Raw genomic sequence first — 23,457 nt, 5'->3', positions numbered from 1 at the left:
GACTCCCCTGGAAGCCTCCAACCAGCCCTGGACCCTCCCCAGCAGGTCTGGGGTGGGGCCACGGGGTTGCATTTCTAATAAATCCCCAGGCCCTGCTGCTCCTTAATGCAGGGAGCCCCGTGGGAACCGCAGCGGGGCCCACTAGCTCATCACCCATAAAGAGGGGCCCAGGCTCACGGAGTTAAGCAAGCTGGCCGGGTTGCCTGTCTGGAAAAGGGCAGGGCCCAGCTCAGAACGCAGGTCTGGCCCCGAATCCTGCACGATTTCACCCTGCTGTGGTCCTGCTTGGGAGTAAGGCTGAACGCAGTGCCGGGAGGCTGGGCGCAGGGCTCGGGGAGCCAGGTCCTGGGGGAAGGCCGCCCTGAGCCCGCACCAGCGAGCTCCCAGCCACCCAGGGCCCCGCCAGGACGGCCTCCGGCCCCCCTCAGAGCACCACCTCCCTGGGTTCGGGGAGGAGCAGCGAAGGGGCCTGCAGCTCCCACCAGGAGAGAGCGGCCGGGCTGTGGGGCCGTTTTCAAAATAAAAGAGAAGAGGGGGGACAAAGTTTCCGGCAGCATTAGCTCAGCAGTTTCTCATACTTAATTAAGGCCCTCGTTAGCCTGTCAGGTCCTGATGGTTTCCTGGCAATATTAGTGCTCCTCCTGGGGCGTTCAAGGGCCCCTGCTTCAGCAGTAGTGTCTTTACCATAATTATATTACCTTCATTTTGTTCGGGCGATCTGTATTAGTTTATTACACTGGGTCCCTAATTACATGGTGCTTATATTTTTACACCTAAGTAATATGAAACAATAATCATTCTCAGAGAGGGTCGTTAGGATGATGTATTATCATTTAAATGCTCATAAAAATTAGAGTTGCCTCTTGTGGGGCAACGGGATCCAATTACCTTCCATCCGGCCTGTGCCTCCTTTCTCCGCCCAGAGCGAAGCCCACTCAGCCCCCCGCCTTTGTCCCCAGAAGCCAGAGGGAAGTGCCGCCAAAGCTCTCCCTAGCTAAGGTGGCTCCGGGGGCCTGCTTGCACCCACCCCACCCCAGAGAGGGGGAGCTGCACAAGACCGACCCTGCAGGGGGGAACCTAGGACAGATCAAAGGCCACTCTGGCCTGGTGAGGGTTAAGGACGCCAAAGTGGTCTCGGAGTGTTTTCCCATCACCAGGGGCGTCTGGTCATGTGCAGGGACAGGGGACAAAGGTGTAATGGTCCCCCAAGTCCCAACGGGGTCGAGGAAGCCTCTCTGCCCCCTCACCAGGGTGAACGAAGTCCCCTTTCCTTCCCTTCAGCTTGGTGCGAGGACACAGGGTGCCTAAGCCAGGCCGGCTCAGACCCCCTGGGCAGATGACACAGGCCAGGTGGCCGTCAGTTACGATCCCTCCAGGGCGAGCTGGGAGGGCATCCAGGTGCGGCCACAGCCCCCAGAGGTGGACTCCTGCCCGGAGTCCACCACCCTCCTCCACAGCTTTTACCCGGAACCAGGAATGTGCTGCCTGGAGAGCAAGGGACCAAGTCGATAAATTCTCCGTTCACCCGTGTGCAAGGAGGGGACTCAGCTCCGCTCCCAGCACGCAGCCCAAACTCCCAGACTCGCCTGGAGGCCCTCGGGCGGGGACGGGGCTGCCGGGACGCCTACGTTGTGCTGTGCCTCCCTGACTGGGCCTCCGGTTCTCCCCACCCCGCCCCACGCAGTGCCCAGCCAGCCCCCCGAGAACGTCCGGGCCTTGTCCATCACTTCTGACGTGGCTGTCATCTCCTGGTCGGAGCCCCCACGCAGCACCCTCAATGGCGTCCTCAAAGGCTACCGGGTCATCTTCTGGTCACTCTACGTTGATGGGGGTGAGTCTGCGGGAGTGACGGCCGGGTCTCCACGCTGTGTTAGAGCTGAGCAGCTCCCTGTGGCTATCAGGCGGAAGCGCCATCTTCTGCCTGGCCAGAGCCAGGGGCCGGGGTGGGTGGTGGACATGGCCACACCCGTCCGGGTGGGGCAGGGACACCAGCTAGTCCTGGCGGTCATGTGTATGGGCTGACTGAGGGGTGATACGGGCATTTGGCCTAATGTAATATGTTGATATTAGGCTTGTATGGTTGTATCAGTCAAGCTCCCAGCAGGGAACAGCTGGCACCCTCACACGGGGCGATTGAGGAGAGCTTAATGAAGGCGCTGCCCTCAGGGGGCTGAGGAAGAAGGTGGGCATCTGAGACTGGCAGCAGCACTAGCCATCACCGCCTGGCCTGAACAGGCAGGAGGAGGAGGCAGGTCCACCAGCACCGAGGGAGAGCTGCGCTTGACGGGGCAGCTGGGCATGCAGTCTGGGCGCCTGGGCTGAGCAGGACCTAGAGAAGGGCAGAGAAGGGCAGGCAGTGGAGCCGGGGGTAGGAATGGAAAGGGAGGGAACCCAGGACAAGGGCCCGACCCTTTGGTGCCTTCCTTGCCCTGGGAGGCACTGGTCCAAAGAGGCTGTGCAGCCCCGCAGAACAGACGCCCCCACCCACTGGCGGACACACAGGCCTGGCAGTGTCAGGAAGGCTGCAGCCGTGCCAGCCAGAGGCCCAGCATCCCAGGCAATAGAAATGTCCGCCTGGGAGGCAACAAAGGCTGCAGTGAGTCTGCCCCCCGGGTCCTGAGCCTTCTGCCGGCAGCCCCCAGGCCCCTGACTTCTTTCCTGGAGGACCTGAGACTCGGGCTCACCATCACCTCCCCAGGGCGGCTGCCTTCCCCTTGCCTACCTGGATGCACTGCCAACAGGGTGTGTCCTTCCCTGCCACCAGCTCCACTGTCCGGGTGTCCAAAGGCACAGAGGCCTGGAGCTCAGGGGTTTGACCTCTGAAGGTCTCCCAAGTTCTTATGCTATGAGACGGCCTCACATAGTTGTGCTGAGCCAGGTAAGGGGTGGTCTCGCACTTTCCAGGGCTTGTTTCCTCTTTTCTAAACCTGCGAGCTTCCCAGCGCAGCCCCTTCAGGCGAGGAAGGCACTAGCCTCTCTAATCTCTGAAGGCGACCTGGATTGCCCCGCTCCTGGGTCTTCCCCTGGCTCCGGCCCTGGACGGGTCTACCCTGGTCTGACCTCCTAGGAAAGGAAGGTCGTGCTGCTCAGGCCTCCGAGGCTCCCCTGCACCAACCTGGAGGCCCCCCAAGCCGGACATGGTGTTCTCACGCCTGGAGCCCGGCTCACTGCTGCCCTCCCCGGCCAGGCCCACTGCCTTGGGCCCTTCGCCTGCACCAGGTCCCCAGCAAGGTGCTGGGGTGCGTTTGCAGGCTCTCATTTTCCAGGCAGTCTGTCCTCAGCCAGTGTCTGAGCCTGTCCTTCTGAAAGCCCAGGGGTCCCTGCGGGAGGGCTGCCGGCTCAAAAACTTGTCACTTTTTCTCCTCCTGAGCCCCTGGCCCTCCCATGAGACCCCATCCCTACGCTCTCCTTCAGTGTCTACAGCCAATCCCTTGGCAGAGCCAGGGTGAGGCATCCTCACTGAGCCGGAGGAAGGCCCAGCTCTCTGGCTGTGGCTGTCAACTCCACCGGCCTCACCCAGGTCCTCTGTGCGGGTTCTTTGCAGGGAGGGTGTCCTCAGTGGCCAGGAGAGTGTAATGGGGACCTCAGCCCCTTGACTGCTGAGAGGCCTGGGTGCTGGCCCAGGAGCGCGCAGAGGCGGGGAGGCCGCCTCCGCCTGCCACAGGTCATCCCGGGTCGGTGCTCTGCCTGGGGAGAGCTGAGGGGCAAGGAGGACTGGCCACTGGCCATCCCGCATGGCCTGGGCTCCCGTCTGAATGCAGGTCACTCCTGGGTCCTCACGTGGAGAGGGGGTTGGGTGGAAGAGGGGGAGAAGTTGCTTGGAGAGGGAGGCATTCTCAAGGAAGTATTCTATTAGGTATCTCTTCTTAGTACTATCCTATTAAGTTGGCCTTGGTGCCGGGTCAGCTGGCGGCTGAGGCCAGGCCAGTTTTACCATTTGCCCTGGTTGGGCTGCATGGTGAGAGACGGGGCCCGAGAACAGCGCCCCCCAGTCTGCCCCCACGTACCCTGAGGGGCCGAGGGCCGAGCCCAGGGAAGCAGGCCTGACTGGGGCCCTGGCCGGCAGAGGGTCGGCAGCAGGGAGACTGCCGCGGGGCCAGCCTGGGCCCCCCTCAGAGGCTGGGTCTCCCCGCAGAGTGGGGTGAGATGCAGAACATCACCACGACGCGGGAGCGGGCGGAGCTGCGCGGCATGGAGAAGTTCGCCAACTACAGCGTGCAGGTGCTGGCCTACACGCAGGCCGGGGACGGGGCGCGCAGCAACGTGCTGTGCATCCAGACCAAGGAGGATGGTGAGTGCCCCCTCCGGGCTGGCCCCTGCGCGGCGCTGCCCCATCCGGGGAGAAGGGCAGGGGCAAGCACCACCCATCCCGTCCCCAATTCATTGTAGGGTGGCTCTGAGGCCTGGGGCCCTGCTTTGGGAGAACACAGCTCACCAGAGGGAGCGGGAGTGCCCCGGAGCTCGAGCCCAAACCCAACCCCTGCAGCGCCGGGCCAGAGGCCGGATGCAGCCTCTCCTCCCACCCCACCCCACCCCACAGGTATCCCTTTCGTGGCATCTGCGACCCTGCAAGGTTCTGTCCAGTTTCCTCTGGATACAGATGGTTGGGATTAGAGGACAGCAGGAGCATCACCCCACACACCCCGGGCGAGGGGCTTGGCAGGCCCCCGGCAGGGCCCCCGCATGGGCCAGGCCCTGGACGCCAGTGTGCAGCATGCCTCTCAGGGAGGGGGGGGATGTGCCCCCATTGGGAGCTTTGGTCTCAAAGCCCTTTCCCAGGGCGGCAGAGCTGGGGGAAAACCAGAGATAAGGGGCCAAACCTCGAGGGTAGAGGGACCACATCAGGGGGTGGGGGAGGCGGGGAGCTGAGCCAACCCGCAGGGGAGAGCTGGGAGGCCAGACTTCCTGCCAGGACCCCGCTCGCCCAGAGTGCCGTGTCCAGGAGGTGCAGCGCAGGGCTCCTGCTTCCAGCCCCACAGCTTTCTCCCCACCTCACCCCAATCCCCCCACTTAAATGTCCGAGCCAGTCCTGTGTGTGTAGGAGAGGCTGATCACGTGAAGAGCGGCCGGCACACAAAGGGCACTTAGTACACGGCTGCTTCCCCCACGGCCTTTATCTCAAAGGACACGGAGACCCGTAGTGCAGGTCCCATCCGTACACTTAGGCAGAAGGCACTGGAGGGGCCAGAGGGGTTCAGAGGAAGGGTGGTGCAGGGTCCCGAGCGGCCCAGCCCTCGGGTCGGGACCAGCTCCCCACAGCGGAACGCTCCCCACGCTCCCTGTTTCCATCAGAGCAGCCCCCTGCCCACCTCAAGCTTGGAGCAATTAAATATTTACCAGCATGCCTGCCCTCCTTTTTCCATCATTAATCCCTCTAGAAGGGAACCTCTGGGCCCCCAGACTTCTTGCCCCCACTTCTGATGCAAGGCCTAAACACCCCCACATTTTAACTGATCAAGGAGAGACCTCACAAGGGAATCCACCGGTCAGGGGGCACCGTCTCTCCCTGCAAGGGGCTTCCAACCCTCCACCCTCAAGCTGCCTGTGGAGCCACAGGCAGGGATGCCCCCGGGGAAGGGCCAGGGCCCCAGATGACAGCATTGCCAGGTGGGAGGGGCTGCGGTAAGCCCCGCCCTGTCATTTATTGGCAAGTCCCTTAGCCTTTCTGACCCTTGGTTTCCTCCTGATAAACGGGGACAGTGATGCCTCGTCAAGTTGTTGTAAGAAGCAAGCTAACTATAAACTCCTTCCTAAAATGTCCAGGGCTGGCCAGTGGTTGCTGCTTTATGGCCGCCAAGCGCTGGCCCTGGGATGACTGCTCCCATGGGCCCTGATGCCAGGCAGCAGTATGGCCCTTTCAGAGGTGAGGAGACAGGCCTAGAGAGCTGCAGCAACTTACTAAAGGTCACTCAGCAAATAGGTGGCAATTTAAGGCTTTCTCACCCCCATAGCCTCCATACTTTTCAACATACCGCTTGCGTCAGTCAGGAGGAGGCTTTGGTTGTGAGTAATACACCTAAGGAAAGACGTACGCAACAAGCATACTTATTATCACACATGTCAAGAAGCCCTGAGTGCGGCGGCTGCAGGGTGGCTCCCACGGGGGACCCACGTGAGGCGCCCCTCAGCATGCTGGCTGCCCCTGCCTGGGTTTCAGGACGCCTGCAGCCCCGGGCATCACACCAGGCAGGACAGCGTTCAGAGTGAGAAGCAGTCTCTTCCTATGCGCGTGCCTCTCCTGGGAGTGGAAGAACCTTCCCCAGGAACCCCCACAGCAGATGTATCGTCATTCCCCATCGGCCACGGTGGGACAGCATGGTCTTGCTGAGCCAGTCACCAAAAGGGGAGTGGACTTACCATGGCTGGCTTCCCCCAGCATGATAAATCCTCTGGCGTAAGTGATGGGGACAGCCTTCTCTGGCGGGTGGAGGAACGACAGCGAGGCTCCGTGTGCAAGGAACAGGAAAGCATGGTGGTGGCTGGGGATGCCCGCAACCTCGTCTACTCCCCCAGCTGCCCCCCCTCCACCAGACTCTCCCATCTCTAGGTAACCACTGTTACAGGTATTTCTCAGCTGACTTGGACAGCAAACAGGTCCACACTCCAATTCCAGCTCTGCCCTGGGAGCTTGGGCAAATATCCTAAAATGAAGGCACTGTGACTCCCTACCTAACCACCACCCCATCCCTCAGGATCTTGCATTTTTGTAAAAGAAAAAAAAAATCAGGAAATCTAGAGAAAAGCAAAAGAAATAAAAAAGATAAAATACAAACATATACATTCGAGCTCATTTCCTAAGTCCAGATTTGTCCATCTGGGCTTGGTTTCAGGATGGCGTGGCTGGTCTCAGTTCCTGGGCAGCAGAGCCCGTTGCCCACTCCCCCCGTCCCCTGTGAATACCAAACCTGGCCACACGGCCGCAAAGCGGAAGCGAGGTGGGTTGTAGATTGCCTTAGAGATCCGTAATGAGAGGAGGCCTCACCTGACTCCTGTCCTAGGAAGGTAACGCCTGTAGAAGCGTGGAGGGCAGATCACAGGAAGGGGCCGGAGGGTGGATGGGAACTAGTGTCAGGCCTGTAAGAACCTGTGGGCATCGTGGCAGAGAAGAGGAAGGTGTGGCTGGGGCAGCAGCCGCGAGGAGGAAGGGAGGCAGAGGGACAGGTTTAGAGGAACGTGGTGGAGGGTTTCCACTTCCAGTAATGGTGGACTCGAGCACTCAAAACCTCTCTCCCTCTTGCTGAGGCCACTAGCAAATCTGGATAAAATATTTTTTAAAGCCCCTGCTTGAAGGCATCAGAGAGCTGGCAGGAGAATGAAAGATTACTGGCCAGGATGCAAGGGAGAATGGAGGCCCAGAAGGTGAGCCTGGCATTTGGAACAGCTCTTCCCCCCGGGGACATTTGCTGAATCTGGAGGCAGTGGCTGAGAATCTGAACCGCACTAGAAAAACATGAGTTGGAGGCCAGGACCTGCCTGTGTGTGTGTGTGTGTTGGTGAACTTCCCTCACTTTGAGTTGAGCCCTTGAAGGACAGCATTCTAGGATTCAGAGTTAACTCAAAGTAAGCAGTTCAGCTGCAGACATCTCAGTCCTAGAAGTTAAACTGAAGCAACCCTAGTTTGCTAGTGCCCCAGATTGTGGGTCCCTGTCAGAAGCAAACATGAATTCTTTCTTAGAAAGATTACATCATCTGAGGCCTCAAATTATTTCTACAAACAATTTTGCAAATGATGTGGCTGGCATACAATAAAAAATAATGTGGACAACATGAACAAAACCCAGCAGGGAAAAAAAAAAACAGACAAAAGAAACAAACCCACTAGGATTCCAAACATAGGTTTTACCAAATATGGACTTTCAAATAATTATTCTAAAAAAGATTGAAATTTTAAGAGAATTGGAAACTATCAAATGGAAAATCTGGAAACAAAACCGACTAATCACTGAAATTAAGAACTCAGCAAATGGGTTTAATAAGAAATTAGGCACAGCTGAAGAGACAACCAGTGAACTAGAAGATAGGTCAGAAGCACAGAAGTGCAAATGAATGGGAAATAGAGTACAGACAGCAGTGGTGTTCAAGCCTGACTGTGCACACAGATCACTCCAGGATAATGTTCAAATCCAGATTCTGGTTTAATAGGTCTAGGGTGGGACCTGAGAGTGTGCATTTCTAACCCATTCCCCAATGACACTGCTGCCTGTTCCTGAACCAAGTTCTGAATAGCAAGAACCTAAAGGATATGAGAAGAAATCTCACAGTGGAGAAAGAGAACAGGGCAGAAGATGAAATGTCTGAAAACATTTCAAAATTGATGAAAGACACCAAGCCACAAATGTAAGAAGCCCTACAAACCCCACAGCCAATACCTTAAAGAAATCCTCACCTAGATTTGTCATCATAAAGCTGCGAAGCAACAAACACAAAGAGAGAATTCTTAACAGCAAAGAGATGAGAAAAGAACAGTTACCTTTAAAGGAGCAATCACAGATTGTCGGCTAAGTGACTAGAGACTACGGAAGCCAGAAAACAGTGCAGTGGTATACTTAACGTATGTAACAAACCTAGTTACCAACTTATACAGATTTTATACCAAGTGAAATATTTACACCAAGTGAAAATATTCTTCAAGATTAAAATAAAATAAAGACATTTTTCAGACAAACAAAAATCGGGAGAATTTATCACCAATACACCTGCCCTACAGAAATATAAAAGGGTCTTCTTTAGCTAGAAGCAACATGATCCCAGGTCGAAGCTCAATGACACAGGAAGAACAGAAGAGCACTTAAATGGTGAATATATGGGCAAATCTAAATTAGTATCGACTACATGAAATGATGATGATGTCATCATCTTGGGAGGTTCTAAAATATATACAGAATTAAAATACACAATAATGGGAGAAGGCAAATGTAAGTTCTAAATTCCTGCATTGTCTGAGCAGAAAAGTGCCAACTAACAATGTTAGACTTTGGTAAACTAAAGATTTATATTGAGTAATAACCACTAAATTCAGTGAAAGACTATATAATAACCAAACTAATAGAGAGGGGAAATAGAGTATTTTGTAAATATTCAATCCAAAAGAAGGCACAAAAGGAAATACAAAGAAAACCAGAATTGATCAATGGAAAGTATTTAGTAAGGCATTTAAATCCAAATATATCAGTAATTGCATTAAAGATAAGCTGACTAAATTATTCAATTAAAAGACAAAGACTGTCAGACTGGCTAACAATGAAACAAAATCCAAGCAGGCGCTGTTTACAGGAGACATCTACAACATAAAGGTATAGAAGGGTCTGATGTGAAAAAGTAGAGAAACACACCACATAAAACTGTCCTCAGAGAAAACTGAAATATTAATATCAGACATAGTATGCTACGAGGCAAAAAGCATTATTAGAGATAAAGAAGAACACTTTGTTATGTTTTATCATAAGACTCAACTTATTAGGCAAATAAGTGTCATAAATTTGTGTGAACTTAATAACATAACCTCAAAATATATAAAAGCAAACACCTACAGAATTACAAGGATATACAAATCCACAATCATAGTGGGGGATTTCAACATGCTTCTCTCGATAGCAGATTTAAAAAAAAGGATGCAATGATAGAGAAGATTTGGACACTACAATTTGCACTTGCCCCGGTGGCTACCCACAGACCCCTGCACCCCACAGCTGCAGAGACCCCAGGTGGGACGGCAGGGCTGGGGTGGGGTGGGACAAGTGGAATCAAGGATCGCTGCCCACTTTTGGACTCAGACCCCTAATGGATGATGCCGCTGTATCTAGTTATTTTATTTAACTTAGATCTATTGACCACTCACTAGATGAAAAGAAAAAAAACGAGGTAGGTGCTAGAAGCTGAGTTGGGAGAGGGAATGCAAAAATAGTAGTTGTTACAACTTACTGAATGTCTCCTGTGTTAGGCACCGTACCAGGTGCTTTATTCTAATCAGCAGCAATTCTTTTAGCAAGGTTGTTATTGTGTCCATCGTATAGAGGGGGAAACTGAGAGGTAAAAGTAAATTGAAGTGGATACTGTCATTATCCTCAAAGGAGCATAACAGCTCCCAGGAGGAAAGACAAGGACACAGCAACAAGAGGGAGAGATGAAGGAGGAGGATGGGGCTGAAAACAGAGAGCGTCCAGTCTCCCAGGCAGAGCCCTGGGGTCCCAGCTCGGCCAGGCCGGCCCAGAGATGGGAGCAGGGGGAGGTCAGAACCTGTATGAGTTGGAATCCACTAGGATGAATTTCCCAGCCAGTTCTGCGGTGGGTTTTCCCTCCTGAGAATAGGAACGGCCTGGCCAGCACCCCAGGGGCAGTGCCCTGGAACAGGGCAGGAGTCCCAGTCACCCACCGGCTGACTACCGGCCCTTGACCCTCGGGAGGAGGCCCACTCTGTGAGTTTCTGGAGTCCTCGGCCTCCGTGAGCTCACAGGCCAGAAAGGGCGAGTGGCTAGTATATTTGTTTGGCCTCAGTGCAAGCTGTTTGTTAGCAGAGCGTTGGGGCCGGGGCAGCTTAGGGCCGTAGGGACCGAAGTGAACCCCCGGGGTTCTGTCCTTGGTTCTGGCCGGTTCTGACGCTGGCCCCGCCCAGTGCCGGCATCTCAGAGACTTTATTACAGGCTTTCTCCTCCCACCTGTTTGGCATGTGGGAACCTCCCCCCTTATACCATAGCTCAAGGATGCCTCGTCCAGGAAGCTCCCCAAGATTGATCTGCCTCACTCTGCCCGTCGTGTTACTCTTTCCCAAAGGCTGTGCTCCTCCTGTCTCCAAACTGACCTGGCCTCCTTCCTGCTCAGTTCCAGGTCCCCCCGCCGGCATCAAAGCCGTCCCTTCGTCCGCCAGCAGTGTGGTTGTGTCTTGGCTGCCCCCTGCCAAGCCCAATGGGGTGATCCGCAAGTACACCATCTTCTGCTCCAGCCCCGGGTCTGGCCAGCCGGTAAGTGGACACAGGGTTGAATGATGCAGAGACAGGAGGAAGGAAAAGGTGCCCTGTAGGTGGGCCAGCTTCCAGGCCAACCTCTGGGGCTGCTACTCTCTGTTTCTCCCCGGATTCCTGGATAAGAATGGGTGCTGGTCACCCAGGAGTGGCTGAAGCCTCACCCGGAGCCCATCTCGGATCGGCCCCCTGTTCCGGGGGCTGACAGTTGTCCCAAGCCCTAGAGGCTCCTTTGAGTCAGGCCACAACCGTGCAGGTGTGGAAGGGAGTCCAGGGCCTGGCTCTTCTGCTCCGGTCACCAAGGAAGCTCCTGGCAGGCCCAGGGCTGCTGCCTGGGGACGGGCTGGTCCATGGCCTCTGGAAACGAGTCACTTCTGATTCAGCCTGGCCAGTCTGGGCTTGGAAGGCTGCTGGGCTCCTGTGGTCCCCTCAGCCTGCAACCCACTAAGGGAGGAGAAGAGATGGGGGCAATCGAGAGGAACAAGGGGAGAGGGTAGGAGAGCGGCCAAGCCCAGGAGTGCAGGGGCAGCCCCAGGCTGGGGCACAGTGCCCAGAGCTAGCCCCTGCCCTTGCCCTGAGAGCTGGGAGGGGCCAGAGGGCCCTGCAGAGGGGAGGCTAAGAGGAGGGTGGGTGCTCTGCGACGTGCGCCCTTCCCCCCCACCGCCTCCCTCCTCACCGCCATCCACCCGGCCGCCAAGTTCTGCCAGGTGGTTACTCTGGAGCACACCGGCCTAGTCAAGAGAGCAGGGTGCCAAGGTACTTGCCCGTGGGGGCTTCCAGGGGGGTGGGGAGGGCCGTGAGCGCTGTCCAGGGGATGTGTGCGGGACGGGGTGGGCGCAAGGAGCAGGAGGAGGCCAGCTTCTCCCTCCATCAGCAATTGTGATGTGACAGCAGCCCGAGCTCTGGCAGCCAGGAAAGCTGCTCTCAAATTGCCCAGTAATTGTGCCATCATCTCCTCCGCTCCCCGCTCTCCTGTGGTCTCTCTGCATTACCTTGTAAGCGGTGGGTGGCCCGGCTCCTCGCAGCGAGGCCAGAGCACAGTTACCAGAGGGGAAGCCCGCGAATGTCTTCTCAGTGATTCCGTTCCTCCTCCTCCTTCCTTATGAGCAGAAAAGTGCACATAGCCTGACCTTTCAGCTCCACAGATTTTCACAGCACACCAGGCAAGGGTCACCCTGAGCAGGGAACAGGATAGTACAACACCCCAGAAGACCATCTCCTGCCCCTTCAGTCACCAGCCCAGCCCTGCCAGGGTACCACCATCCTGGCTTCAGGTTCCTGTGGCTACTTTTTGTACATTTTATCAATGGAGTCACACTGTTTAGCTCGTTTCTTTCACTCAGCGTTCCTTTGAATTTGTGGATTTCATTCACAGTGTGTGTGGTTGGTCACAGAGCATTCGCTCTTGCTTCTGTGTCGTTCTCAAGTGTGTGCAGTCATCACAAGTGTTTTATCTGTTGTGTTATCCATTGACAGGCATGTGGGTAGTTTTAGCATGGAGCCTTTGAGGCTGTGGGCATTCTGTACCCGTCTCTTGGTGCTCCGGTACGTGTGTTCCTGTTGGGTGTATCCTGCCGGGTCCCAGGGTCTGCAGACGTTAGGCTGAGAACACCCTGCCAGTGTTGAATGATGGTGCCGATTTCCCAGTCCACGCTTTGGGCCACACCTTCTGCCCCCTCTTTCCCTCTCTCCTGGCCCTTCCCACACACACATTCCAGGTCCTTGTTACACCATCACCATGGGGGACACCTGCTCTGCTTTTCCACCCCTACCCCCCACCCCAGCTGACCCCACCACAGCAGGCCCTTCATCCTCTGGTGGACGTGGAAGGCACCAGATGGCCATGAGCGGTTCCCTTCACCCATCTGGTCTGCGGGAACCTGTGAGGACAAGGGCACCATCTCTTCACTTTTGGGTCCCCAGCTGCTGAACACTGTGTTTGGAATACCATTGCCACTGAACACATGTTTGTTGAGTGAATGACAAGCAGCCTGGCAATTGTCGAGCCTTAGACCCTGGGCAAGTTTCCCTGCACAAATTGATTCACAAGGGTACTCATTCTCGAGCTTGGGTCTATGCAGTCATTTCCTTCTCTGATAATGAAGTCTTTCAAAGTTGTACGGCCTCCTCATCGACTCAGGCTTCAGGAGCCCCCAGTCCGCTGGCCGGGGGCCCCTCTCCCAACAGCCTTCCTGGTCCCCATCTACTCCTCCTGCTACTGTGGAGTCCCTGGGAGCCTCCCCACTTCCTCTTCATGTCCTGAGCACGTAGAAACCTCCTGTCTCCTGGGGAGACTTCCCACTGGACAGTGTCACAAAGGGGCAGGTGTGCTGGTGTGATGAGAACTATAGCCCAGCCGCAGGGTGGAGAGAGGCCTTAGTGAGGGACCCTGGGGCCTAACCACCTCCTGTGACCTCTGTGTGACAGGATCACTTTGCACAAATATATTTCAAATTCCTAACAACTGCATTACAAAGCCATTTATGAAAGAGCTCCAGGAGTGAGTCTGGGGGGTGAAGGCACTCATGCGTACAGGTGACAGTGCAAAACCATGGGTCTGAGTGTGGGGTTCAAGGCAAATGCGCATCAGTCTGAGGATGGGCATGCGTCCTGGAGTGTATGAACACGTTTGTGTGTGATCCTCAGGAAGCTGCCTACAGAGCAGGCTCCTAAGCAGTTATGCCCTGGAGGCTACAGAGCTACATTAAGTCCTGCTAGAAATTTTACCAAACATTTTAATACATGTGTTGTTTCTCTCTATCAAAGTAATGCATTTTTATGGTAGAAAATTCTGTAAATATATAAAGCAACAGAGAGGAAAGTAAAACTTACTTGTAAAAATACTTGTTTCTTGTGTTCCTGCTAATTCACAGCATTATTTATTTTTCATTTTTGCCAGTTAGATTTGTTTTAAAGGTGTCTTAAGTTATATTTCTTTGATTACTAGTTAGGTGGACTATTGTTATATGTTTATTGGCTATTTTTTCACCTTTGGGTAACTGTCAATTCACGTCCTTTTTTCCATTTTTTATGTGAGTAGTTCATGGTTTTTCTTAATGATTTGTGACTGCTCTTTACATACTAAGGATAATAGCCATTTTTTTATAATATAGGTTGCAAGTATTTTCCCATTCATTGCTTGCCTTTTGATTCTGTTTTTGATATACCATAGGTTTTCTTTTTGTATAATTCATATTTATAAATCATTTCCATCTATTTTTGCCTTTTTTTTTGTGATTAGAAGGATAGATAAATATTTACCTAGAGTTCTTTTTCTTCCATAGTTTTACCTTTGATCCTCTAGGACTTTATTTGGGAGCATGGTTGTGTGTTTTTGGAAGGATTTCAGGAGATTCCCGGGGAGTCCAAGTTAAAAGGAAGGCACTGGTATCTGGGTACAATGCTAATACCTTCCAGAGGAAGCCGAACCTTTCCTGCCCTGTGTAGACACAAATATATTCAGGGGCACACTGACACACACACAAGTCCACTCAACTTTTCTCCACATATGCACACACACACCTATCCCCTTACAGAAATGAAAAATGAGCTGGGAGGAGAACATGTCCCATGCCTTGCCTCGGCTGCGCCTCTCCGTAACCGCACTTGGCAGACAGAGCTGCATTGCTCTCTTAGTTTGTAGGAGAGAAAAGTGAGGCCCCAAGAACCACAGGGGTCACTGTAGGCCGTCTGCCTAGTAAGAAGGGCAGGCAGGTGTCGCAGCTGCCCCACCACCCGACCTGAGGCTCAGATGTGAACACACAGCCCCCTGTGTGCTGCATCCTGAAAGGGCTTCCGACCCCCAGGGCTCAGAGCGGCTCTGCACCTGCCCCAGGAGGGGCCGCCTGGGTTCAAGGGCAGATCTCCATGAGGGCAGCAGGAGGAGCATCCCAGGAAGCTCTGCATGTGCTGCATGGATGCTCACCTGTACCTTCTCCCCGACGCTTCATTGCAGAGCCTGGGGCCAAAAAGGACACTTTCTTCCATTACAAGTGACTGCGCTCCTTAACCCTCCCATGGGGCAAAAGAATGTCCCTGTGTTGCCCCACTTTTGTCTGGAGGTCTGTCCCTCAGTGTGTGCACGAATGCATCTACATGTCTGTGTGCGTGTGAGCATGTGCATGTGTGTGTGTGCAAGGTCCTGCGACTGCAGAGATAACTAATTATCAGCTCCCTCTGGCCTCGGGGGCCCCCATCTGTTCCCGGGGCTGCCCCCCCTCCCTAGACTTCGGCCCTGGTTTCAGAGAGGCCCTAGCGCTCCCCTCCTTCCCCTTCCCCACGGCTGACCAAAAAATGAAATAAAACAAAAGCCAGCCCCATCCCGCCTGGACCAGGGAAGGGGCTGCCAGGAGGTCTGCAAACTAGCGCTTATCAAAAGCTTCTCAAATTCATTTCAATATCTGAGCCTCTGGTTTCCAAGGCAACATAATCTTTTCATCAAAGCAACTGGTAAAACCACTGGGATCTGATATTGTTTTGTTGGCAACTTGTCAAAACTGTCATTTGGTTAAAAAAAATTATGGATTTATATAACCTACAAATATATATGGTGATGTATACCACTAATAATCATTAATGAAGTGCTGCCCGATGGAGCTTTCACGGTTCCCTCCCCCCCGCCGCCTCCCCCATGGGTCTGCTGCCTGCAGAACGCAGGACTGGTCATTAGCCAGCAGGGCGGGGAGGTGACTGGGCAGGGCGGCCTGGGGGCGCCTGCCTCCGGCCCTACTAAGGCAAAGACAGTATTTTAGCTTCTCCCCAGAGACGCCTGTTTCTCAGGGTTTCCTGGGACCCTTCCTCCTCTATTCTCCCTTCTGACTCCCTCCATCTCTCACATTTCCTGGCCCCGGAGCCGCAGTTGCCAACACCTGGATTTCCATCAAAAAGGTAAACTGAGGCTGGCCCAGCAACAACCCAAAGAAGGGCCATCAGCTCCCAGGGCCAAGCCTGGTGCCAACTCTGTTCTCTGTTGCTCCAGAACCAGAGAAGGCAAGCTAGGCAGGGTCCTGCTTCCTGTTCCACACCCCCAAACCTGCCATTGCGTCATCTGAGCCCAGGGCCCCCCAGGAACATTGGAGCTGGAGACCCAGGGCCTTGGTTCTTAGCGCATCTTCGCCTCCGCCCCACAGGCTCCGAGCGAGTATGAGACAAGTCCGGGGCAGCTCTTCTACCGGATCGCCCACCTGAACCGGGGACAGCAGTACCTGCTGTGGGTGGCCGCCGTTACCTCCGCCGGCCGGGGCAACAGCAGCCAGAAGGTCACCGTTGAGCCTGCCGGCAAGGGTGAGCAGCCTGGGGCTGGGCCAGAGGGACAGAAGCTGCCAGAAGCCCCCTGCGAGAATTCTGGTTCTCGCCAGATGGGGTGTCTCCTCTCCACCCCTGTGTGGCCTGGCTGTGCCGAGCAGCCGGCCACCAGCCTCCCTGCCGCATCCACCAAGATGGGCCTCTGCTGCCCCCTGACTCCCAGAAAGCCTCACAACAGGCTCCTGGCAGCCCTGCTACCCAGCACAGAGGGGCTGAGTGTGCCCTGGTGCCCCCTCCAAACTTTACCCTGGGAGTCAGCCCCCCAACAGCCCACCTCGCAGCCTTGTCCCAGTGCTCAACTCCTCCGAGGGGGCTGAGGCGGGTGCACTGCTTTCCCAGAGCAGAGGCTGCAAAGAACGCCCCTGGCTGGAGCCTTGGGCAAAAGGGATCCACCTACTGCAGATTCATTCAATCCACAGACATTTGCAAACGCTTTCCATGGTAGAGGTCCCGGGCCAGGCTGCTCGCGGGGAACAAGATGTTCCTAGCGAGTGCCCCCCCAGATCTCTGACCTGGGCATGCGTGTGGCTTGGGGGCACGTGCATCCCCACTTTACAGGGAATGACAGTGTGAGGCCTCAATCCAAGATCAAGGGAGAGGCAGCCGCACAGAGCTGTGCGCCCACCTGGGGCCTAGGGCCTAGTCACAGTCCCGTGACTTCAGACCTGAGGCCCTGCTTTGACTCTGGGCCTCTCCGGGCCCTGCCTCCTCCCACCGCCACCTGGCTGTCTTTTCTTGGGTCCCCAGGACTAGGACTCAGGTGGGGTGGTGCCTGCCTCCGCCCAGCCACCCTCTGCGGTGATGAGCTTCCTCTGGTTGGGACGCAGGACTGTCAGCCCTCCCTTGTCACAGGCTGAGTCATCTGAGGGCCTGCAGTGGGCCAAGGGCCCCCACTGACCCTGCTAGGAGGACTGTTACCCCCTTGCACAGCTGAGCACTCTGAGGCAGCAGGGGCACGGCCCGCAAGGACAGCTCAGAGTGGGGGGCTGGCGCTGCCGCTCCTCCTCACAGCCTCAGCACTTCCCACTCCCCGACCCTTCCTCCCAGAGGCACCACCGGCCCCTTTCCCTGAGCTCGCCTCCCTCAGGAACCTACCGAGCTCCCAGGACAGCTGCTCCGACCCAGAGAAGGGTCTGAGGGTCCAGGGGTCTTGACAGAAGGCTGGCCTGCTCCCCTGCGGACATGAAATGTGACATGTTCCCAGAGGGCTTGGGACTTCCTAGAGCACGCTCACATGTCTTCCCTGTCCTGGCAGCGCCCCTGGGAGGGGCGAGCTCTGCTGTTCCCACTCCACATTCACACATGTACACGAGCGTGCACACTCCCCACACTCACACACATGCATGCCTCTGCATACTCCCCCACACACATGCGCACGAGCGTGCACACACACGCATGCCTCTGTGCATACTCCCACACACATGCTCACACGCATGCACACTCACTCCCCACAGTCACACATGCACACACGCGCCAAGACACAGAGAAGCTCAGACAGCCGGCCCCAGCTGCAGGGCAGAACCAGTTCTCTGGAGAACCTCGCCCCACTGAGGCCCCGAGTTCTCCCCCCCCCACCGGAGGCCATCCCCTCATGGGCCCCTCTGCCTGGCAGAGGTCTTTCCGGGCAGCCCTTTTCCTTCTCAGCAACACCCCTGCTTTCCCAAGCCCGGCGCCTGGGAGGAAAAAGCCTCCTAGGAAAAGGTGCCTCTGTCTCTGGCACCCAAACTCTGAACATACTTCCTCAACCACCTGGCATCTTCCTGTTCCCCAGGAAGGGGCCCAGGGCTCAGGGAGATGCTCTGGCCCTCAGAATGGCTTGGTCACTGGTCACTGGAACACCTTCAATCCGGGCCTGGAGGTCTCGGAGGCACGTCCCTGCCCCCGGCTCTCCAGGAGCCAGGCATCCTGTCCCCCACCCCCGCCCCAGGGACGTTCCTTTCTCCTCTGAGCCTTCTGTCGCTGGTCTCCAGACTTTGGCACTTCTTTGTCAGTCTCCACGCCTCCCCCAGCCCTGGGAGCTCAGGCACTCTGCTGCCAACCCCCGGCGTCGGTGTCTGCAGTCCTGCCATCTCCCCAGTGCTCCAGAACATTTGTATCTGCTTCTGGACGCCACGTGGGTGTCCCCCAGCTTCACTGTGGGCGAAGCTTCCCATCTCTGCTGCCCACCCATGCCTCCTCCCACGTGCCTGGTCTCCACGGGGGCACCACCACCCAGCTGGCTGGCCACACCGGGCAGCCCCCAACCTTGGCACTTGTGCCCTGAGCCCCTGATCTCCACCCCACTGCCATGTTCACCTCCAGCCTGCAGTGTGGCCACCGTCTTGTCACTGGTGTGCGGCCTTCAGGATCACCTCCACCAGAGCCCCCTCTGCAAGCGGCCAGGGGTTCCTCTAAAACTCCACTTCCAACACGGCACTACCTACTTAGAAGCCTGCCGCAGCTCCTCGTGACCTCAGGCGAAGCTCGGCCCTTGTTCAGGCAGCAGAGCCCCCCAAGCTTCCACCCCTGCTCCCCACTCCGAGCCTCCACTCTACTGTCCCTCTTCCTGACATGCCTTTCCTTCTTAGCCTTCAAGATGCAAGTCAAAATCGCTGCCCCTGAGCCTCCCCCGGCCGGCCGCCCGCTACCCCTGAACCGCCCGCATTCATTCCCTTTCTGCCCCCGTGGTTACTGGGCCTACTCCGGCCATAGATTTTTCACCGTGTAATGACTTTTTTAAGTACCTGTCTCCCTCTTGGTCAGTGAACAACTTAAGGACAGAGAATAGATCTTGGTCATTTCATGAATCCTCAGAGCCTCATGTGATACCTGGCCCATAACAGGGATTTGATAAGTGCGTGTTGAATCGACGACTCCTGCCTGAAATTCCCTGAGCCAGCCCCCACCCCAAGCCCAAGGTGGAGCTCAGGAAGGGGAGTGGGGACTGGACTTGGAAACTTGGGAAGCCCTGAGAAAGGGCAGCCAGTGCAGGCTTGGGTAGAAGCAGGGTGGCCCTCACCCTCTCTTCCCTGCAGCCCCAGCAAAGATCATCTCGTTCGGGGGCACTGTGACGACACCCTGGATGAAAGATGTCCGGCTGCCTTGCAGTTCGGTGGGAGATCCAGCCCCTGCTGTGAAGTGGACCAAGGACAGGTGAGTGGGGACCACAGAGGGACGGGTGGCCCCCAGACACAGGCATAGAAGGGCTGTGAGGAAGAGCCTCAGGTGTCCTTCCCTTCCAGCTGACCTAGTCACCTCCGGCCCGCGGGGACCCTGCTGGGACACAGCCCTGGCACTCCCAAGCAGGCCTGGCCTCCCTGCCCCTCTCTGCTGGGCTCTCCCTTCCCTGGGTGGTTGAAGAGGCCAAGGTTACTGGCTATCCTGAGGAAGTGCTGAGAAACCCCCCGAGTCCAGCAAGCCCCCTTCTGCTCCCAGCTCTGTTTACCTGCAGACCTCGGGGAGGGCCCAGGAGGGGGTGCTTGCATGACCCACCTCCCGCCGCTCCCCACAGTGAAGACTCGGCCATCCCCGTGTCCATGGATGGGCACCGGCTCATCCACACCAACGGCACATTGCTGCTGCGTGCCGTGAAGGCTGAGGACTCCGGCTACTACACCTGCACGGCCACCAACACCGGGGGCTTTGACACCATCATTGTCAACCTTCTGGTGCAAGGTGAGGCCCCGCAAGGCAGGCAGGCTGGGGTGGGGATGGGGACTGAGCCAGGGGGAAACTCCACTGCGCGCGAGGGAGGGGGCTACTGCGTGGAAGAAAGACACTAGCCGGCAGGAGGCGCCCTCCGCGGACCAGAGGCGCCAAGGGAAGAGGAGGCCGGCAGGCCGGAGAGGGGACGGCAGGAGTCGGGGAAGCACCCGGAGGGGCAGAGCCGGTCCCTGCCCCGACTCCCCCGGGGGGGCCCACGGCCCCATGGGAGGTCAGCCCCGCGTGGTGAGGCCTGGCGGCTTGCCCACAGTTCCCCCGGACCAGCCGCGCCTCACCGTCTCTAAGACCTCCGCCTCGTCCATCACCCTGACGTGGATCCCAGGGGACAACGGGGGCAGCTCCATCCGAGGTGAGAGGGGTCTGGGTGGGGCCCCATGATGCTGCTGGGGTGTCCCAGGCCCCACCTGCCCCACCTGAGCCAGGCAAACCTCCCGGGCAGGCTTCGTGCTGCAGTACTCGGTGGACAACAGCGAGGAGTGGAAGGACGTGTTCATCAGCTCCAGCGAGCGGTCCTTCAAGCTGGACAGCCTCAAGTGCGGCACGTGGTACAAGGTGAAGCTGGCGGCCAAGAACAGCGTGGGCTCTGGGCGCATCAGCGAGATCATAGAGGCCAAGACGCATGGGCGCGGTGAGGCCCGGGGAGGAGGAGGTGGGGCGGCGGAGCCCGGGGACGGGCACGGGGATGGCTGGGAGAGCCAAGGAGGGCGCAGGGGGGCTCGGAGACAGGGAGGGACCACCCGGCTCCCATCACTTTGGCGTCTGATGAATCACAGTGGGAAGAACAGGCCCAGCTCCCCGCCGGGCTGTGCCAGATGGACGCGCAGCAACTCCTTCTTCCCACGTTGCACCTCCTTTCTTCCGGGTCCTTCCCCCCCTCCCTCTCCCCCTTTCCCCCTCCTCTGTCCCCTGCGGCGCCCCTACTCCCACGTGTGCCGACCCCTGACCCCGCAAAGCCGCTTCAGCTGCCGGGGGTGGGGGGGGGGGTCCTCCCAGCCCAGAGGAATGACGCCCCCTGCTCTCGGTCTCTCTAACCTCCATCTCTCCCTCTGGCCCCCCAGAGCCCTCCTTCAGCAAAGACCAGCACCTCTTCACCCATATCAACTCCACCCATGCTCGGCTTAACCTGCAGGGCTGGAACGACGGGGGCTGCCCCGTCACGGCCATCGTGCTGGAGTACCGGCCCAGGGGCACCTGGGCCTGGCAGGGCCTCCGGGCCAACAGCTCCACCGAGGTGTTTCTGACCGAACTGCGAGAGGCCACGTGGTACGACCTGCGCATGAGGGCTTGCAACAGCGCTGGCTGCGGCAACGAGACCGCCCAGTTCGCCACCCTGGACTACGATGGCAGTGAGTCGGACAGGGTGGGAGAGGGCTGCCCAGAGGCTGGAGCCGAGCGTTGCCACGGAAGCTGGCAGAGAGGCAGACACATAGGTGACAAATAGAGAAACAGTCAGGACTACAGTCAGGGGGAAAGGCTGGCAGACAGGTAAAGGGGCAGGCAGAAGGAAGTGCTGACGGGAGGCAGGCAGGTAGGTGGGCAGGTGCACCTGTGGCCAACACAGACAGACGCACAGGCAGACAAACAGGTCAGTGACATGACACTAAAGGCAGAGGGTCTCTGCAGGTGCAACCCTCGCTCTCCGTTGCTTGAGGAGCTGGAGAGGGAAGCAGAGATGAAGTTGAGGTCCTGCCTTCTAAGGACCCTCTGCTAGCACAGCTTGTTAGCCAGGCTGGGCTGGCTCATGCTGCAGTAACAGGGAAACACTGCAAGCTCCATGTCTGAACCCAGTGAAGGTACGTTCTTGCTCTCGTAAAATCTTGTGAGGGCTGACTGGCCACCATCTTTTAGCTATGCAGTCTTGACGTGTCGCCTCCCAGGGTGCCAAGAAGAGAGAGAAAAGGTACAGCAGCTCTTCCTGCCTCAGCCAGGGGCCGATGCTCATCACTTCTGTTCAGACTCCACTGTCCAGGACTCACCACGTGGTTCCAGTGTGACTGCCAGGGAGGCTGAGGGATGCAGGCGAGCTCCCGGTGACAATGACTGGAGTCTGCCACGTGGGACACCTCAGACACACACGCACACTCACATACACAATCACACATACACATGCACACACACATTAAAGGCATATAAAAGGCTGAATTCATAAGGACTGGCTGTCACAAACTAAATTCAGTCTACCTATGTGCGAAGGAAACAGAATAAAAGTGATGTCACAGGAGCTGGGCTCAAACAGGGAGGGCTGCCTGAAGGAGATGACTCCTAAGCGAAGCTTTACAACAGGCCAGGATCGAGGCTTGGCAGGGGGCTGTGTCAGCGGAATTTACTGCCTCCCTGCAGGCACCCAAGGTTAGCAGCTACTGCCCGTGGGAGGGGGGCAGCGTGGTGAGTGGCTTCTGTCCCCATCTGGGAAAGAGCGCCCAGGACCCCGCTGTCCTGACTTCTCTCTGCCGTGATTCTCACTATCCTCCCCCCCACTTTACTAGCTGATGGGGGCATCTAAGCCTGCCAGTCCACCCTCTAGAAATAAACACTGCACTCCGAGAGGCAGGAGACGCTCAGAGACTTCAGGATAACCCTAAAACAGGCCCAGGAAGTCATTAATATCATAATGCAGCGTAAAAACTACACAACTGTTCATGGCTGTCCTTATGGGACCAGAATCTGGGGGAGCAGAGGAGAGGGGCAAGGCTCTGCACCAGGAGGTGGAGGTCAGGGTGAGAGGTCAAAAGGCAACCCCACCCAGGGGCTTCTGCCAAGCACCTGGCTCACAAGGGACACCAGCCCCCTTCTTCACCCCCACTTAGGCACCATCCCGCCCATCAAGTCTGCTCAAGGTGAGGGTGATGACGTGAAGAAGCTGTTCACCATCGGCTGCCCAGTCATCCTGGCCACGCTGGGGGTGGCACTGCTCTTCATTGTACGAAAGAAGCGGAAGGAGAAGCGACTAAAGCGGCTGCGAGGTGGGCGAGTTTCCTACGGGCTTCCCAGGAGGGAGTGTTGACCCTCAGCCACGCTGGTCACCTTTCGCTGGCTCACAGCACCATCTGGGCAGGAGAGGGCGCCTGTGTCCCCGTGCAGGGAAAATAGCCCCTCCATCCTCCTGTTCACTGTCTCCCCCTCTAGACCACAGGCCTTCATGTCTGCCCTACCCAGGGCTGACCTTTAGAGGTACACACTGGTAAAGCCATATAGGTCGTTAAAATATTTAAACATGTCCATGTTGACTGGTAAATAGATGTTGCTCCTGTCTACCCTGGATACCCCATTGTTTCACATAGGATCCTTGCCACTGTCCCAGGACCCAGCCACTAAAGAGGAGACCTGAGGGTAGTCTCTAGGACCTTGCTCAGTTCTAACTGGCATTTTCCACACCATGTCAGATGTTAGGTATTTTGAATATCATCCCCTGTCCTACCATGGATGGGTAAGAATGGGTCTGATTTACCTCAGTTTCCCCAGGGTCTAGTATAGTGTCTGTCATCTACTATTT

The 23,457-nt window shown here is 56.6% G+C and overlaps 1 protein-coding gene across 3 annotated transcripts in view; it reads left to right on the top strand.

The window, feature by feature from the left end:
• Positions 1–23,457, top strand: part of DSCAML1 (DS cell adhesion molecule like 1) — a 322,440-nt gene that overhangs the window by 292,779 nt on the left and 6,204 nt on the right. For 2 of the 3 annotated variants that reach the window (XM_036919865.2, XM_036919868.2), the window contains exons 18-27: positions 1,685–1,831; positions 4,136–4,291; positions 10,819–10,958; positions 16,088–16,241; positions 19,277–19,394; positions 19,753–19,916; positions 20,215–20,313; positions 20,404–20,592; positions 21,023–21,310; positions 22,772–22,927. In XM_036919865.2, coding sequence (XP_036775760.2) covers positions 1,685–1,831; positions 4,136–4,291; positions 10,819–10,958; positions 16,088–16,241; positions 19,277–19,394; positions 19,753–19,916; positions 20,215–20,313; positions 20,404–20,592; positions 21,023–21,310; positions 22,772–22,927 — 1,611 coding nt within the window. Of the gene's footprint in view, positions 1–1,684; positions 1,832–4,135; positions 4,292–10,818; positions 10,959–16,087; positions 16,242–19,276; positions 19,395–19,483; positions 19,722–19,752; positions 19,917–20,214; positions 20,314–20,403; positions 20,593–21,022; positions 21,311–22,771; positions 22,928–23,457 lie in introns of those variants that run through there. The other variant, XM_036919869.2, reaches the window with a different exon arrangement.

This window comes from Manis pentadactyla, chromosome 13 (genome assembly GCF_030020395.1).
Source record: "Manis pentadactyla isolate mManPen7 chromosome 13, mManPen7.hap1, whole genome shotgun sequence".
NCBI classification, from domain to species: domain Eukaryota; kingdom Metazoa; phylum Chordata; class Mammalia; order Pholidota; family Manidae; genus Manis; species Manis pentadactyla.
This window is presented reverse-complemented; position numbering and strand designations above follow the sequence as displayed.